At 35.9% G+C, this 18,254-nt stretch overlaps 3 protein-coding genes across 3 annotated transcripts; 2 read left to right on the top strand and 1 right to left on the bottom strand.

The window, feature by feature from the left end:
* Window positions 1–7,144: 7,144 nt before the first annotated feature.
* LOC143538762 (uncharacterized) lies at window positions 7,145–10,141 on the top strand. The gene is made up of 11 exons (XM_077032243.1): window positions 7,145–7,261; window positions 7,523–7,852; window positions 7,946–8,056; window positions 8,409–8,499; window positions 8,621–8,689; window positions 8,793–8,870; window positions 8,963–9,055; window positions 9,130–9,180; window positions 9,275–9,475; window positions 9,625–9,693; window positions 10,130–10,141. Exons 4-11 carry the CDS (start codon window positions 8,425–8,427, stop codon window positions 10,139–10,141), a joined length of 648 nt encoding a protein of 215 aa, XP_076888358.1. The 5' UTR covers window positions 7,145–7,261; window positions 7,523–7,852; window positions 7,946–8,056; window positions 8,409–8,424.
* A 218-nt stretch (window positions 10,142–10,359) lies between these two features.
* On the top strand, window positions 10,360–12,160 carry LOC143538761 (uncharacterized). The gene has a single exon (XM_077032242.1). It carries the CDS (start codon window positions 10,427–10,429, stop codon window positions 12,158–12,160), a length of 1,734 nt encoding a protein of 577 aa, XP_076888357.1. The 5' UTR covers window positions 10,360–10,426.
* A 242-nt stretch (window positions 12,161–12,402) lies between these two features.
* Window positions 12,403–14,822, bottom strand: LOC143538739 (uncharacterized). Its single transcript, XM_077032221.1, has 2 exons — window positions 14,780–14,822; window positions 12,403–14,202 (listed from the first exon to the last, which is right to left on the bottom strand). Exon 2 carries the CDS (start codon window positions 14,123–14,125, stop codon window positions 12,491–12,493), a length of 1,635 nt encoding a protein of 544 aa, XP_076888336.1. The 5' UTR covers window positions 14,126–14,202; window positions 14,780–14,822; the 3' UTR covers window positions 12,403–12,490.
* Window positions 14,823–18,254: the final 3,432 nt, after the last annotated feature.

Genomic DNA, 18,254 nt, shown 5'->3' with positions numbered 1-18,254 from the left:
ATCGTGGTTTGTGGTGGTCCTTTCTTTGGAGATTTTCAATGGAGGTTGGCATCACTTCCGAATCGTTTTGGAGGTTTGGGTTTATGTTCAGCTTCAGACGTTTCTACTTATGTGTTTGTGGCCTCGAGGGCGCAATCTTGGGAATTACAAGACCACATTCTTCGAGGTTGTGGTATTAATGGGTTTGACTCCGATTATGGGAGTGCGATAGATCGGTTGCACATTTCACTTCCCGATTTTGACATTAGCGCTTTCTCTAATAAAGACACCGCCCCCCTTAAAGCCTAACATGCTTTGGCGAGTGCCCTTTATAGTGGACTCATCAAGAGTTTGGAAATGAAGTTTGATTTATCCCCTCGTCAGAAAGCTGTGTTTGAGTGTCTTCGGGCTCCTCGGGCTCAAGATTTCTTAAGTGTTCATTATTGAAGGATTGGGCCAACATATGTCGGCTTTGGAGTACCGGGCCATCCTGAAGTATCGGTTAATGATCCCTTTGTTTCCGGTAGATGAGCCGTGCCCGGTTTGCCGTAAGGTTTGTTTGGATTCTTTTGGCGAGCATGCGGTTCACTGCAAAGAGTTGCATGGGTTTAAGTACACGCATGATTTGGTGAGGGATGTTCTATGCGATGTTCTTAAACTTTCTTACGGATCCTCAAGAAGGAAGATCTACATTACGACCGGCCGATATACTTGTTTTTGGGTGGGTAGGGGGAAAACACGCTTGTGTCGACCTCACAGGAGTGTCCCCTCTTGTTGGGATTAGGGACACTGGATTTGTAGCAGGCCAGGCAGCATTGAAGGCGGCATCGGGCAAGGTTGCTAAACACGAGAGAGCTTGTTTGGAGAATCAACACGTGTTTATCCCCTTCGCCTTTGACACTTTTAGTTTCTTAGCTCCGGATGCCGTGGACCTTTTGAATAGGGTTCAGAAAGTTGTGTATAGTAACGTATCAGCCCATAAGAATCAAAACTTTGTTTTTAGTCGGATTGGGTTTGCTATCCAAAAGGGGGTTGCGGCGCAGCTTGTTGCCCGCTTACCTGCCACTTCATTGTAAATCGTTTGGATGTTTATATGAAATATAAAAGTTGCAAGTAATGTAAATAGCAAAAATGATTAATAAATTCAGACAAGACCATATATAAAAGTAGTAAAGATGAGTTTTGGACTCAAACATAAATGGAAGTGGTATGAATGACAAAAGAAACCGAAATCAAATTTGACAGTAAACATGAAACTTGAAAATCTTGAGACTGAGTTTTCATGTACGGTATTAGTTTTAAAAGAATTATGTCTATTGGACAAGTGTGGAATCTTGTAATGTTTGTTGATTACCGAACTTATTCATCCGAATAAGAATCTGCATGTACCAATATGGCAATATGTTATATTATTTTATAAAAAATAGAATAAATAGTATGTTGAAGTTGTTAAAAGATTGAACTTGTTAATATTGTAGAATTGTTAGAAGTGTGGTTGATATGAGCTTAAAATCGAGTTTTAGGAATAGGCAATGTTGTAAAAGTAGGTTTTCAAGGCCGAGTACTCCCCGAGTACTCGTTACAAGGTTTGTCGCTGAGACGAGTTTCTTTAATTCCGCCTAGTTACTAAGAATTAATTAAAGGTGGTCAACCTCAGTCAGAATCGCATCTAGTCGGTGAACTTGGGCCGATTTTGGCTTAAAAAAATAAAACATAACTCGTGTTTCTTTATTATTAAAGAATAAATATCATTTTTTTACTTAATGACTAACAATTTTTAGAATAATTTATTATTTAAAAATGTATTTCTCTTATTTATATTGATCTTTATCTATTTTGTTATAACTATTAGTAAGTTTATGATATTTGACATGCATATAATATTCAAAAATTAATTTTCTTTATATTTACGATGTCTGAGTACTCCCCGGGTACTCCGAGTACACTCAGCTCCCCAGTCGGCCGCCTAGGGTCCGCCTAGCGACTTTTTCAACATTGGGAGTAGGCATCGTAACGTGCAATTTTAATCACATAAGACCATGTGACAGGTAAAGTTGCGTAACAAGTGGTAACGATGAGTATTCGACTGGTGTGAGCCTAGATACGGGAATTGTGAATCATCAAACTCCTCGATACTTGGCCCGTTACCATCCCTAGGGAGTTGCCTAGCTTGCAAGCTCACTCACACATACATGTTGTTTGGACTGGTTCTTCTGAAATAACCATGAGATCGAATCGAATAAAAAAGTGTGGACTTCAAGTTATGCATGTGTGTAAGCAGTAAGTATGCACAGCTTTATGTGTTGTGGTGCATGTGAAGCATTTAGCTTTAACCTGTGAAGTAACATGTAGCATACTTAAGATGCCCATGAATAATGAAGGATCTTGTGATTTATAAAGTCTAAATATGGTATAAGGGCCGGCCTGTCACATTGTCATATGCTCATCTTTTATGTTGAGCATGTGAAGCAAAAATTTAAACTTTAAATACACACTTTTTATGTAAATTTAACCCAACTAAATTATAATTCAACTTAATCGGTTTTTATAACTAGATATTTTTGTTCTCTCTTAGAGTACTCATTCCAAAAAAGTCGTAAACTTAATAGTATCTCTGGTTTGAAATTTGTAAGATTAAGTCGAGAAATGAGTTAACAAAAAAAGTAAAAGTATTTAGTAATACGTTTAAATTGTCTACACTATCTCAACGTCTTTTTAAACCTGTACAAATATTTGTCACGATATATTATTAATGTTGTAATGATCACCGTATCACATCTCACTAAGGCCATATGTAGTGAGCTGCAATTTTGGGTGAATAGGGGCGACAACTTGGGCGATAAAGGGCTGGGCGATTACTATTTATCGCCGGCCAACTCTTTGAAGGTATTATTATTATATTATTGTGTGTGTGGTGTGTGTGTGTATATATATATATATGATTGATTTCTTTTGAGAACCCCTTTGAGTTTTAAGAACTCGAAAGAACTCAACGTAACAACTTTTTTTTTGAATTTTTTTACACATGTGTAATACGTAAGTGTAAGTAATGTATAAAAAATTACCGTAATTTTTTACACACCGAATCGACTATTTACAAATGTGTAACTAAAGTTTAAACTTGTGTAATCAACAAAAACTTTAATTCTCTCTCCCGATTCATTTTTTAATCAAATTTAATCCCATCCACATATTCTAACTCATTTAATTAAATGTGTGATCTAAAATTGAGTTTTTAAAGTTCTTACAACTCATCAAGTTCCAAACAAGGTTAAACTAAGACTATCTTTTAAATAATTTACAACATTTCATGCATGAAGTACAATGTATAATAAGGGTAAAAGAGTCGTTAACACACTAAATATCACGTTTGAAACTTATTCAAAATAATTACAATTTGCATCCCTCAAAGTTACAATATTCATCCTTAATCTATTGCATATATATATTTTTATTTTCACTTTTAACCCAACTACCCCTACGATTTTTAAACGGTTATAACTTTTTCATACGTTAATACTTTTTAGAATAAATGGCATCGTAAAAACGAGCATTTTATTATCTTTAACTTGATTATAATATTGTTATAGTTTTCGAAGTAAAAAAAAAAAACAATTTATGCAGAAGCGTTTGTGGTTCGGTTTTGATGGTTTTAAATTAAACCAAGAGCCAACTTTACACGTTTTTATTGTCGAAACCAAAATTGAACTGCTTTAAATTAAACCCAACTAAACTGAACCATTACCAATGATTAGGTTCCGATGTAGTTTGTACTTCGATAATAAATTGAGTTTAAAATAATAAATTATTAACTTGTCTATACATTCACTTCAAACTAAGCACCAACTAATAAATTACTTAAAATAATCGTAATATGAACAAATATAACTTTATTCATATAAATGATAAACCTTATTAGAATAAATAGAAATCAAAATCATAACAAGAACAAAGATTACAAAAAATCATAATGGAAATTTGGCTAAATTAAAATTATAATAGACAAGTTTACTCATATTAGATAAAACTTTGTTTAACTATCTTTTAACACTAGCTAATATATATTATAAAACATATCTAATATTAAATAAGTAAATAATTAAAATTAGCATTTCATTATGTACGGTCAGCTCTGGTTTCAACTGTGAAACCATAATTAATGAACAGTCTCACAATTTCAAACGTAATAATAAATACCCATAAATTTTTTACATGATTACTAAAGTATGTGTTTCCCGCTGCATCGCGTGAGCACTCTTCTAGTATATATATATATATATATATATATATATATATATATATATTGGGCTACAACACCACTACACCCAAAAACAAAAATCCACAATTTGCTAACTGAACCATATGACGCAAAACGCCCTAATTTGTAGCCCACGGCTACACATAGACTAAAGGCATTGGTAATCAGTTATCACCACCTTGTGTCACCAATTGTATTTATTATTTAATCTTTAATGTTGTGTTTGACTTTACTTGGAAGTCTTCACTCAAACAACAAAAACAAAACCGCAAATCATAGTAGACAAAACATACAACATACTTGATATAATCACTATAATGTCACACTTAATTGCATCTTATGTCTTTTTAGTATTCCATTAACAAAACCAATATCAAAAATCTATTAGTAGCAATCATAGAGGTGAAGTGTTAAAAAGACAAATCTATTATCCATACGCGTAGCTAGGGATAGACATGCATAAACCATCTATTTAAAATCGATTAATTTAATAACAGGTTAGTGATCAAGGACCAGTTAACTAGTTAGACCGGTTAATCGGGTCAGATACTAACCGGTTTTCAAGCACAAAACCCCTAACTGTGGTTAACCAATAAATAACCGGTTTAAAAATAAATCAAAAATTGGCTTCGGTGAACCGGTTTCTTGGCCAAAATACATAACGGGTTACTAATCGTGGGGCTTTTCCAGGTAGAAACTGGTTAGAGTGGGATTGGTTGGATACTGACTGGTTAGATCGGTTAGAAACCAATCACTAACCGATTTGAATGTACACTTCTAGCTAGGGTGCTCACAACCTAAGCAGTTAATGCGGAAAAATATCAGATATCGGTTAATGACCGATATATGAAGTACCTATTATCGCAGTGAGATATCAGTGGGATATGGTAAATTTGTACACCACTCACCGCTAGGGGTGAGCACGGTTCGGTTTGGTTCAGTTATTGGGTGAAACCCAAACGTAAACCTAAGCTATCGGTTATTTTAGAATACCAACCAATCGGTTTTCGTTTATTCAATTATTCGGTTTTATGTTATTTTCGGTTTCGGTTTAGGTTATTTTCGGTTTTTTTATTGTGAGTGGACATTACAAAAAGCAAAGAATTCAAAAAATAAAAAATAAAAAAAATAGTACCTCATACATATTAAATTCAAAATACGAAAATAGGCACATGTTATGTGGAACCAAACAAATACAAAGTTGTTTGAGTAGTAGAGTTTAAAATTCAACAACGTTCTTAATAAAAATAACTAAAGGTTTCCCGAATCTTTATTTATTGTCTTATTCATCTTCAAAGTTTAGACCCAATATTGATCATCTTCATCACCATCAATGGTATATTATTTTGGTGTTATGTTTCTGGTCATTACATCTTAAAAAAACAAGTAGAGAACATAGGTTCGATTAATCGGTTCGTTTTTTTTTTGTTTTTCAAAAATGGATAACCTAACCTAAACTAAAAATCGGTTTTTCAAAAAACTAAAAATTTAACCGTCTGTTAATATTTCAGTTCGGTTTTTTCGATTCTTCGATTATTCGATTTCGGTTCAGTTAATTCGGTTTTATGCTCACCCCTTCACCGCTCCATCCTCCATTAGTTTTCTTCTTCTTCTTCTTCTTCTTCTTCTTCTTCTTCCATTTATTCTTATTCTGTGCATCTAATTGCTCTCTTCCCTTCCACTCCAACTACGTATAATGTGTTAATAATTTCTCTCCGATTGATTTTGATATCTACAACCAACCAGGGCTAGGTTTTTTCCACTGATCATTTGCCAGGTTTGATTTCAAAACCCTAGCTAGTTAGTTGTTTGTCTTTGCAGCGATCAAGTAGTTATATATTATATATACATAATTTTGTGAATTGCATGTTCAATTGAAGAAAGCAGAGGTTTTTTTTTACTAATTGCACTTGTTATGGTGAAAGTTATTTAATTTAGGGCTTTCAAACTTATCCAAATTATGTTATTTTTTTTTCTTGTTATTTAAGGTTAAAGGAGTTACACTTTGATTTTTCAACTCAAGAATTCAGTGGTAAGCATTCTTTTTTATTTAACACTTGTAATGTCTTCCATTGGTTGTTATTATTAAGTTTTATGTTTCTTAAAATATGTGGGCCAATCAACTGTGGTTTGATTTGGTAGTGTCTGGTTTTGGACTTTTGGCTGTAACGGTTTCGTTTCGGTTGGGATAGGTTAGGTTAGGGTCAAAACATGTTTGGACCGAATTTTGTTATGTGACACGGGTTTGTGTCACAACATGTCCACTCAAAAAAGTGTTACTTTCGTTAATGAAATGTATTCGAGATTGTCGTTTTTAGTTGATGAACATTATCATGATGTTTGTTGTAATGTATGCACATGCCTTATAGAGTTTTTTACCAAAATTGGGGAGGGGAAAAAATTATTTACCAAATTGGGTGATTTGAAAAGTATTTACCAAAATAGATTTTTCCTTAATAAATTTACCTTTTCTCACACTCATTCTTATTAAATAAATTAATTTCTATTACAAACCTATATATAAAAATCATAGATAAAGAATACATTTTTTTTTCATTTCTTTTAAAACTAAACTATTCAAAAAAATGTTTATGGAACTGTTTCTAACATTTATGTTTTGTTTTATTAAAATCGATTTAAAACAAAAACTATTTTTTTATTCTCTTTGTTTTTAATTTCTTTATTATTGTATTATTATGATTTTCTTTAAGTTTTTTTATATAGGATTCTTTAATAACTAATTTGGACATAATATCGATATTGGTAACGATGTTTACTCGGAATTGATTTGGTTCGATTTTTCATGGTACAGATAAGATAAATTACTGACACTTGTGTAGCTTATTATACAAAATATGCTCTAGTAATGACTAATAATAAACTGTCCGGTTAGGGTTCTATTCTTCATTTTCATCTAACCCTAGGATTCAAAATCAGTTCGAAGATGAGCTTAGCAGCAGATGCAGATACGTCGTCTTGTATACTCCATGAGTTAGAGTCTATTCTCGATTCCGATCCTTTAATGTAAGTCATCAATTCAGTTCATTCAGTGATTAGTAAAAGTGTTATTAAGTATGCAGAAACTGTAATTAGATTCATCAAGTACCAATTACATATCGTACAAACAACTAGAGTAATTACTAATTTACTATAGCTTAAAACTGTTAGGTTTAGTTATTTGTCCGTTTAGCAGGTTATTTTTATTTGTACCGGACCCACCGTTACATTAATAAATAGAAAGTAAACATAACTTAACTTGATCTTGTGGTTTTTATCTGTAACCAGTGATGAAGTGGGATTCGTTCATCCGAGTCAGTTTGCTGCGATAACTCACACATCAGATGATAGCATTAGGTCAATATCAGAATCATCAGAAGCTAATCATGCTGAGATGGCTTTCGTGTGTAAAGATCATAAACTGGGCATCTCGACACACGCTATCCGTCCGTTGTATAATGCTGCTAAACACGCGTTTATGTCTTCACTAAATCGGTATAAGTTGTTGACTGATTTACACGGGACGGAAGTGGTTTTGGATACTGAAAGTGAAGTAATGAAGAATCGCAGGATGCTTTTGCTGATGAGTTGTGATTTTGGAACCGCATGGAATTGCAGGTATTCGTGCTCTTTTTAATATTCAAGAAACTTTTTGAATCAAGATGGTCTGTAAATATGTTCTGTTTTTAGTGGGTTGATAATACTTTGCAGGAAGGAAAATGTTTCAAAGAAGCAAGACGTTATGTTATATTTTGATGAGCTAAAGTTATCATCTTTGGTTCTTTCGTATTCACCAAAAAGTGAGCGAGCTTGGAGCCATAGGTGGGAAGGTAGCTCCTCTATTGGAATTAATAGTTTCTGTTTCAAAATAATATTATTTTACTTCCAGTTATCTTTACCCAATGAAATCTTGTTTAATGAAATTTTGAAATTAGTGTTTGTATTAGGATTCAATATGTTTTGATATTATTATTGTTGTAGGGTTATATTATGATGCACTTGTTATACTAGTGTAGAAAATATATTCCTGGAGATATGGAGTAATCAACACCTTAAAAACAAAAAGATCTAGTTTTTGTATATGAGAAATAGCTAATGCTTATAAAAACTGAAAACTTCGTTGTATGCTTTCCATATTTCTGTAATCTTTTTAAATTTTGTGAGTTTATAACAGGTGATGGGTGATTAAGATGATAGCTGACAAATGTATAAATCTTGAAGAAGTTTTAAAAAGCGAATCTGAATTAGCCAAAAGAATAGCAGAGGTTAAGTGTCACTTTGGAAAATTTGATGATTTATATGTTGAACTTGTTTCGATTCATCTTATCTATCATAGACTAGATGGCCCAGTCATCACTTCCTGATCCTGTTGACTTTAATTTGCAGAAGTCAAAGATGAACTATCGTGCATGGAATCACCGTTTCTGGTTAGTTTCTTACATGACCAAAAGTCAGGTGTGAACTTAACACTTCTTGGTCTATTAGTATCTCTTTTTTATGTTTTATGTTTATAATGATTTTGTAAGTGTTAATAGGTTTTTCTTTGTTCTTTTTTCAGATAATTGATGAGTTAATTAACAATCGAGATTGGGCTGGATTACATGTTGCTGATAACTCTTGCTTTCACTATCGGACGGTAAGTTTAAGTTTCGACTATCGATGACTATTGATGTATTTATTTAGATTGATTTTGGTTTTGAGTGACTGAAATTTTAACTGATTGGGCAGCGGTTGATGAGCAGGACGTTAGAAGACTCATGTTATAAACAAGAATTAGAAGAAAGCCCGTCACATAATACAGAAGTGCATCAACTTTGGAAGGTTTAAGGCTGTCATATTTATAATTCCATGAATCTTTTGCATCTATATATCATTAACAATTTGTACAATAACAGGAAGAGCTAATCTGGAGTGAAACATTAATCGAGCGTTACATAGGAAGAGAGGTACACATATCTGTTTTTCATTCTTTTGTTATTTTTAACAAAGTTTGACTAATTTGACTTAATAATAAATGAGATATATGTTTATGTGTTTCAGGCACTATGGCTTTATCGTCGTTTCCTCTCAGTTTTCTGGATTAAACATTTTGCAGCTCGTATGAGTGGGACCCATGTTGATTTATTTTTGGATAACGAATTACTACTCTGTCGCTCGTGTATAATTATTCCGGATAATGTTTTTGAGGATTATGAATCACAAGCAAAGTTTGCAGCTACTTGTATAGCGTGGTTGATTAAGGTAACACCAGCTTTCTTTAATTTCATTATGGGTAAAAAAGTCAAATGGGTTCGTGTTGAAATGGGTCAAACCAAGTTTGGGTTTGGCTGACCTATTCGTATTGACCCATTTATAAAGCGGTTAAAGTCAAATATTTGTTTGTTTATTAGCAAATGGATGAACTTAAAAGAGTGGAGATTCAAGAAAAAGTGGGAGAAGAAGTTGAAGTTTTGCAGAAGGTATGCCCTGATAAGGCTTTTCTTTGGGATCTTGTGAGGATGAAAAGTCAAAGGCAGTAATTTGTTTTTGAAACTTTTGGTTTTGTTAAGTGTGATGTGAATTTGTTTATTATTTATATCGGACGAAATGTAAAGTAAATTTGTTTGACCCGTTAAGTTATTATTAGACTCATTTGACCCGGTCGACTCATGTGACATGTTTTTTAGCTCTTCCACCCATTTGACTTTGTTTGGCCCGTCTTTTCGAGCTAAAGAGCAAATCTATTTGTGAAGTGAGTTTTTAAAGAAAGCACTAAAGCAGCCCAATAGCATCTGATTATTTATTTAAATCTTTTATTTTTGTGTCATTAAGAGAATCAGATAAGCAAACAACAAGCTGCGTTCTGTATAGCCTTGTGTCCTGTGTAAATTATTAATTTACACTTAATTTACACAGGGCCGTGTGTAAATTAAAATTCTTAATAAGGGACCTGGCAATTTTAAAGTGAGAAAAAATGGAGCCAAAGTGCGGGTTGACCCGACCCGACCTGACCCACATATTATTCTATTACACATGGATCACATCTTATCCACAAACTAGAAAATTTTATACCAAAATCCAAAATCATCATATCCTTCCACACACATCCACAGCACACACTTTCTCTCTCTCTCTCTCTGCACTTTCTTGCATTCTCTGCAATAACAACAATGAGAACCACATGAATTCAAACCTCAAACCCAAAATCAAACAATGATTTCCACAGAATTCACACCAAACTTCTTCCCCTTCAACTCCCACCCAAAGCCCACTTCAACCCCTCATCACCATTACTCCATTATCACCTGCACAAACCCAAACCCAAACCCTAACACAAACCCTAATCTCAAAACCTCATCAAGTTTCAAACTTTCCACCAATTTCAAGTCACCCCAGTTACAAACTCGCAGTTACAAAGAAACCCATTTCATGAAACTGCTAAACAGATCCTGCAAAGCAGGCAATTATGAAGAGTCACTTCATTTTCTTGAATTCATGGTTAGCAGAGGTTACAAGCCTGATGTGATCCTATGCACAAAGCTGATTAAAGGCTTCTTCAACACGAGGCGAGTCGAAAACGCGCTTAAGGTTCTTCAAATACTCGAGGCTTACGGTGAACCGGATGTGTTTGCTTACAATGCAGTGATCAGTGGGTTTTGTAAGTTGAATCAGATTGATTCGGCGAATCGAGTGTTGGATCGGATGAAGAATAATGGGTTTTCGCCGGATATTGTGACTTATAATATTTTGATTGGGAGTTTGTGTGATAGAGGGAAGTTAGGGTTAGCTATGGAGATGTTGGATCAGTTGTTGGAAGATGATTGTAATCCGACGGTGATCACGTATACGATATTGATCGAGGCGACGATTTTGGAAGGCGGGATTGATGAGGCGAGGAAGCTTTTAGATGAGATGTTGGATAGAGGGCTGCAACCTGATATGTATACTTATAATGCTATAATTAGAGGGTTGTGTAGAGAAGGTATGATGGAAGAAGCTTTTGAGTTTGTTCAAAGTTTGCCGTCGAAAGGGTGTAAACCGGATGTGATATCGTATAATATATTGTTGAGAGCGTTGTTGAATCAAAGGAGATGGGGTGATGGGGAGAGGTTAATGGAAGAAATGTTTTCGAGAAAGTGTCAGCCGAACGCGGTTACTTATAGTATTTTGATAACCTCGTTGTGTCGGGACGGGAAAGTAGATGAAGCTTTAAACATGTTGAAGATCATGGTGGAAAGTGGGCTTAGTCCTGATGCTTTCACTTTCGATCCTTTGATTTCGGCTTTCTGTCGAGAGGGTCGGCTTGATGTCGCGTTAAGTTTCTTGGATTACATGATCTCGAGCGGGTGTCTACCCGATATAGTGAATTACAACACGGTTTTATCGGCTTTGTGTAAAAATGGGAATGCAAATGAAGCAATGCAGATATTTGAAAGACTAGGGGAAACAGGGTGTCCACCTGATGTGAGTACTTATAACACAATGTTAAGTGCTTTATGGTATAATAAAGAGAAAGAAAAGGCTTTACATTTGGTTTCAGAAATGATAAGTAAAGGGATTGATCCAGATGAGATAACGTATAACGCGCTTATTTCGTGTTTATGTCGAGACGGGTTGGTAGACGACGCGATCGGGTTGTTGGAAAGTATGGAGAATTACGGGTTTACGCCAACTGTTATAACTTATAATATTGTGCTTCTTGGATTGTGTAAAGCTCATAGAATTGATGATGCAATTAGTGTTTTGGAAGAAATGGTGGAAAAGGGGTGTAAACCGAACCAAACGACTTATATTTTGCTGGTGGAAGGGTTCGGATTTTCTGGTAAACGGGCCGAGGCTTTGGATTTGGGTAATTTGTTGTTCAAAATGAGAGTTATTTCGGATGATTCTGTCAGACGGTTGAAAAAGACGTTCCCATTGCAAGATTCTCAAGAATACTCTAACTAGAAATTAGGTAAAAAGCAGTAAACTTTACCAGTTTTTGTGTATTAATTTGAGGAAAGGAAGTAGATATCAAGATTAATCTACTGAAATTAACATTCTTTTACATTTTCCCATATCGAAAATGACAAATACGCATAAAAAATCTTCTATTTGTTCATGTATAAATACCAGTTTTCGTGTATCAATTTGAGGAAAGCAAGTAGATATCGACATTAATCCTGCTGAAATTAACAATCTTTTGCAGCTTCTTATATCGAAAATGACAAATACGCATAAAAAAACTTCTATTCGTTAACGTATAGCTGGAAATTACAAGACAGAAACCTTAAAAGTTTAAACAACCTTCCATTCGGTTAGTTTCTGATGTAGTTGCTTAGCTTCTTCTCGCATGCCACTTGTAGCCAAACCCCCAATCATATCAGAATAAAACTTGGCACCATACGGTCTCTGTGGGCTAGATACCAGCATTTTCAAAACCTTGATCGCATCGTCTAGTTTCTGTTTCTGACTTAACTTATGAATAATGTACTTATAAGTACTATGAGTAGCTCTATGTCCATTTTTGTTCATCAATTTCAAAATCTTCACAGCCTCTTCAACCATATCAGCATGACAAAATCCCCAAATCAAGCTTCTATGAGTAACATCATCAGGAACAATCTTCTTCGCCTTTATTATTTCCTGATATAAACCAACCGCTTTCTCCATATAACCTCTTTTAGCCAAACCATCAATCAAAATGTTGTAACTTACCAAACTCGGAGGGGTATTACTGTCTTTTAAACATTCAACGATCTGTAAGCACAGGTCCATCATTCCCACATCACAAAGCGCGCGCAGAAGCGTGTTGTAGGTGATGATATCAGGTAAACAGTCGTTCAGCACCATTTCGTTAAAAAAACCGATAGCACGATCAAGAAACCCGTATAGGCAAAACCCCTTTATCAAAATATTGTAAGTAACCATAGTTGGGGCATTAGATGTTTCATTCATGAAAGATAATATCTCATCCACCTTATCCAAGTAACCATGGTTGAAAAACGAGTGGATAAGCGTTGTGTACATTACCGTGTTCGGCTCCATACCGTGAGATAAAAGATCGTTTATAACCAAAATAGTATCTCCAAAATTCCCTCGTTTACTAGTAATGTTAATAATGGAATTGTACGTCACTAAATCAGGATTACAACCATGAACCGATAAATCGTTCAAGATTTCCATAGCTCGTAAAACACCACGTGATTTGCAAACTAATTCAACAAGAACCGAGCTAGTGCTAACGTACGGGGTGCAGCCCTTGGCTAACTGATCCTTCCAAAATGAAACCGCTTGGTTAAGATAACCGTGTTCTAACATAACACGAATTATGGCATTGTAAGTTATATCATCAGGAGGGCAACCAGATACACTCATACCTTCTAGAAGATCAAGAGCAGCGTCTATACGCCTGTTTTTACATAAACCACTGATTAGCATATTGTAAGTGATGATATCAGGGACCCCACCCGACATAACCATACAAGTCAAGACCTCAGTAGCTCGTTCCATAAAATTAAGCTTGACTAAACCTCTAATCAACTTCATGCACCAATCAAAGTCGGGAGTTTGGTTTCTTCGACACATTAAAGCTACCAATCTTGCTGCTTTTAGCAGTTCCCAGTGCCTGCAAAAACTCTGTAAAAGCTCGTTATTAGTCTGCTCATCGTTTCTCACGAAAATCCTACCGGAATACGAGTCTTCTGCGTCTTCCTTAACATCAGTTCTGTTCTTTCTCCATGGATCTACTCTGGATTCAGTGATTCTGTCAAGAACAGCATGGCACTGTGACGAGTTACCGAATCTTTGTGAGACTGTAACTCGGGTCCATGGTTCATGAAACTGTGTCTTGACAGGAGAGATAACTGAATGATGGCTGATAAGTGAAGTGAGGTTGACTTGATCAGAAATAAAATTCAAATTCTGCAACATTGATGCTTCAGTGAATGAAGTCTGAGAATGATTGAAGAACCTTAATAATGTTAATTCTGACAATTCACACAATCTTTCTGCAAAAAAAAAAATTAATCCAAATTAACCAAACAAATATCACAACACCAAAAAAATTCAAAATTGAAATGACAATAACCGCTTCGAAACAAAAACCGACAGTTTGGTTTTATGTTTCTGTAAAAAAACGAACTAAAAGTCCCGGTGTGGTTTTGTATGTAATAAAACCCGAAGAAACTGAACCGAAATTCTAAAATTCCATTTTTTATTTTAAGTAATTTATAAGAATTTAATAAATATGTACTCATATATAATAATCAACTAATTATTAATTAACAAATATGATTTAGACCTAAATCCACTATTTTGGGCCAAAAAGAGTTTTAAACACAAAATTTTCAAGCTCAAATGATAAAAACGGAAACCGAAAAAATCGGAACCAAACTGTTTAAAAATATTATTAAACAGAACTTTTGTTTTAGCCAAAAACCGAACCGTGTGACCAAAAATCCTAAAAAACTTATAAACCCTAAACGTTACAGAAACTGAAAACCTCATTTCACACTATCTATCAACATACAATCAATAATCATTTTACTGAATCAATTAAAACATAAAAATGACTCGTAGACTTACCAAACTAAAACCTAGAAACCGGTTGAAATCGAAATTGTGTGAAACGAATAAAAAGATTGAGGCTTTTATTCAGGAAAAGAAGAGGGAAGACGAGTAGATGTTGTCGCCGGCGATTTGCGACTGTTTCCGGTAAAGAGGCGGTGGGGTTAGCCGGTGGTTTTAGATTTAGATGGCAATGGTTTTAAAACTACTTAACCAAATTGGCGTTAACTACTAGGGTTCTGGGTTTTGTAAAGCCGGTGATTAAATAATATTATTACACTTAACGTCCTTTTATTTAGAGTGTTTGTAAGGATTAATCACATAGAGATTTGACCGTTATCGGCCAATAACATTTAGTTGAGATTATTAAAATTCAATTTGTCTATATATTTGAACAGTTTTCATTGTTGTTGGCTAGTTGAAATGCGTAAATATGTTTAATTAAAGTTAGCGATACAAGTATGCTTAAGCGGTATACGAGACCGAAAAACATCGAGTTTTAAAACTTCCGTGGTTTTCAATAATATTTATGTTCAAATATTCATAAAAAGATAAAAAACGCCGTGTAATTCGATTTTTAAAAACATCTAACGAGTGTTGAAAAATAATATGAGGTGCTCAAAAAAATTATTAATGTATAAGATATCATACGAGATGTGGGAAGCTCTATAACAATGAACGGATCTAAAAGAGAATTTCAGGAGTACGCAAAAATCTCTTAGACCTACGGGTCTCCTAATATTTGCTCAAGGGTATCAAATACATAAAACATAGAAGAAAAATAAATTTACACTAATTTTACACTTTGCTGACAAAGTTGAAGGGGATAGCCTGGGCTACCTCTTAGCTTTTAGTAGATCCACCATTGCTCCATAGACACCCTTCACACGATAGCCATGCCGACCATGTATAATCTATACATGACAAAGTCGAAAATTCGTCACATGTTGAAAGGATTTGTGAAATCTCTTAAGTGAAACGGATTTGATTGAATAAAATTCAAATTCCAATTTATTTGCCTACCAAATACATTGAACATGGAATTGAAATTCAATTATAACGAATTCTTTAAATCAAGCACATCAAGAGAAATAATTTAAATTCAAACTGCATCTAATTCTTTTGAATTTCGCGAACTGAACACGTCTTTAGGTGGATTTAGTTCATGGAATCTTTTTAAGGGAATTGAAATATATTATTTATCAAAAGAATTGAAATTTCAAAGAACTAGATTCAGAATATAAAATTTTAAATGAAATGAAACTTAAAGGAAATGAAGTCACGAAAAAAATTCGAAAAGGAAATAGTTTTAAGGAGGTAAAAATAAGGAATCCCAAACGGCAAACACCCCCTAAGAAAGGAGTTAAATGGGCTAGCCTATGGCGGCATGGCGCGTACCGTTTACCCATTTCGAGCCGGTAGCCAGCAGCCTCACATAACACCCCTTGGACTTGTCCATCACATAATAGTCGAGGGACTGGTATTGCAACCCAATATTATTATCAGTTAGCCGTCATAACAGTCCGCCTGAAAAATGCTTCTGAAATCCGGTGTTGAATTGCTGTCTCGAATACCTCTCTGTTCATCATCATTGTAGGGGTATGGTACTAAAACCCGGTTCTACGACCCTAAATCTGTTATGTTTGGCTTATTTTATTACATGGACTAATACAATGTTATTGGGCTGAGGGGGTTTTGTGGAGGTAACCCTAATTGGGCCAGGCCCATTAGGGTACCATGATGGTGGCCATGAGACTCTCTATATAAGGAGGTCTCCACCTCCTTATCAAAGGGTCATGCTCAATAAGAGCCACCACCACTTTTTTGTGTCTGTGAACAAGAAATCCTCAGGATATCTTAGCAGTCACCTCCACACCCCCGAAAACCACTGCAGGTCTCAGGCGCAGCTGATGAAGAAGATCAAGACGTGATTCGTTCATCTCGAAAATCCGTGGAAACATCGTCATGGATCAGGTTAGATTCATTTCGTGCTTCGACATTGGCGCCATCCGTGGGACGGCAACGAACTACCCTTCGATCTTCATCTCGGCTGTCAGATCTCTCCCAGGAAAAACCCAGATCTGGAAGTTTTACAGAAAAAGGCTTCAAGGCTTGTTTTATTAAAGCTCAAAAAGATCCATAGATTTAAAAAAGGCTTCCAGATCTGTGCAAAAAGAAACGGCCTGATTCGAATGATCAGGTCTCCCGATCTGTGATGGTTTTAAATCTGCACCGGGCTTCAGATCTTTCCAGATCTGATTTACAGATCTAGGTCTAGATTACAGACCTGGATTTTAGGTCTAAAGTTGCAGATCTGACTCTAAAATTGCAGATCCAGAAAGTACCAGACTTCCGCCGCCATGTACGCGCGCCCGCGGATTCTCACTCCACAGCTGTGCATGTGTCGTCGCGGAAACCATCATCTGGGCTTTGCGCAAGAGACCTCCGCCATGCACGCGCACACACGAGTCACCACTCCATCGCCGTGCACGTGCGCATCAGGCCTCACGCCAAACTTCAAGGTTGGGAATCCTCATAATATCCCATATGGCTACGCGCCAAGGTTGGGAATCCTCATAATATCCCATATGGCTACGCGCCAAGGTTGGGAATCCTCATAATATCCCATATGGCTACGCGCCAAACTTCAAGGTTGGGAATCCTCATAATATCCCATATGGCTACACGCCAAGGATGGGAATCCTCATAATATTCCATATGGCTACGCGCCAAACTTCAAGGTTGGGAATCCTCATAATATCCCATATGGCTACACGCCAAGGATGGGAATCCTCATAATATTCCATATGGCTACGCGCCAAACCTCAAGGTTGGGAATCCTCATAATATCCCATATGGCTACGCGCCAAGGATGGGAATCCTCATAATATCCCATATGGCTACGCGCCAAACTTCAAGGTTGGGAATCCTCATAATATCCCATATGGCTACGCGCCAAACTTAAGGGTTGGGAGTCCTCATACCATATGCTCACGCATATTACACATGCTTACGCATCACATGCTCACACATATCACAGTCTACACGCACGCGCATAACACAAAACCAAAGTCCACGCGCACGCGCATGCAACATCTGCACGTGGCGCGGGACATAAAGTAGCTCGTAAGCCGCCTCACGCGCAAGCTTCACTATTATTACAGCTCATAAAACGCCTCGCGCGCAAGCTGTTACTATTCTTTTAGCTCGTAAGTCGCCTCTCGCGCGCAAGCTTTATTACTCACAGCTCGTAAACAGCTCGTAAGACGCCTCTCGCGATCAAGCTTTATTACTCTCACAGCTCGTAAGACGCCTCTCGCGATCAGGCTTTATTATTCTTAGCTCGTAAGTCGCCCCTCGCGCGCAAGCTTTATTACTCTCATAGCTCGTAAGCCGCCTCACGCGCAGGCTTCATTATTTTTACAGCTTGTCACCATCATGGGGAAAACCTCCCAAAACTCAGACAATAAAGACAAGGCCAAAGGAAAGGGAA

The sequence above is a fragment of the Bidens hawaiensis genome, unplaced genomic scaffold (assembly GCF_021521415.1).
Source record: "Bidens hawaiensis isolate Kalapana, Puna unplaced genomic scaffold, B.hawaiensis_p1.1 tig00011691_1, whole genome shotgun sequence".
Lineage (NCBI taxonomy): Eukaryota > Viridiplantae > Streptophyta > Magnoliopsida > Asterales > Asteraceae > Bidens > Bidens hawaiensis.
The sequence above is the reverse complement of the archived record's forward strand: the minus strand, read 5'-3'. Positions and strand labels throughout refer to the sequence as shown.

What these genes read in the sequence shown, in the direction of transcription:
- LOC143538762 (XM_077032243.1), top strand. Translation starts at nt 8,425, where the DNA reads ATGATAGCTGACAAATGTATAAATCTTGAAGAAGTTTTAAAAAGCGAA. An exon ending in AGCGTTACATAGGAAGAGAG is followed by an intron (nt 9,181 to 9,274) that starts GTACACATATCT and finishes TATGTGTTTCAG; the next exon opens with GCACTATGGCTTTATCGTCG. An exon ending in GTATAGCGTGGTTGATTAAG is followed by an intron (nt 9,476 to 9,624) that starts GTAACACCAGCT and finishes TTTGTTTATTAG; the next exon opens with CAAATGGATGAACTTAAAAG.
- LOC143538761 (XM_077032242.1), top strand. Translation starts at nt 10,427, where the DNA reads ATGATTTCCACAGAATTCACACCAAACTTCTTCCCCTTCAACTCCCAC.
- LOC143538739 (XM_077032221.1), bottom strand. Translation starts at nt 14,125, where the DNA reads ATGTTGCAGAATTTGAATTTTATTTCTGATCAAGTCAACCTCACTTCA.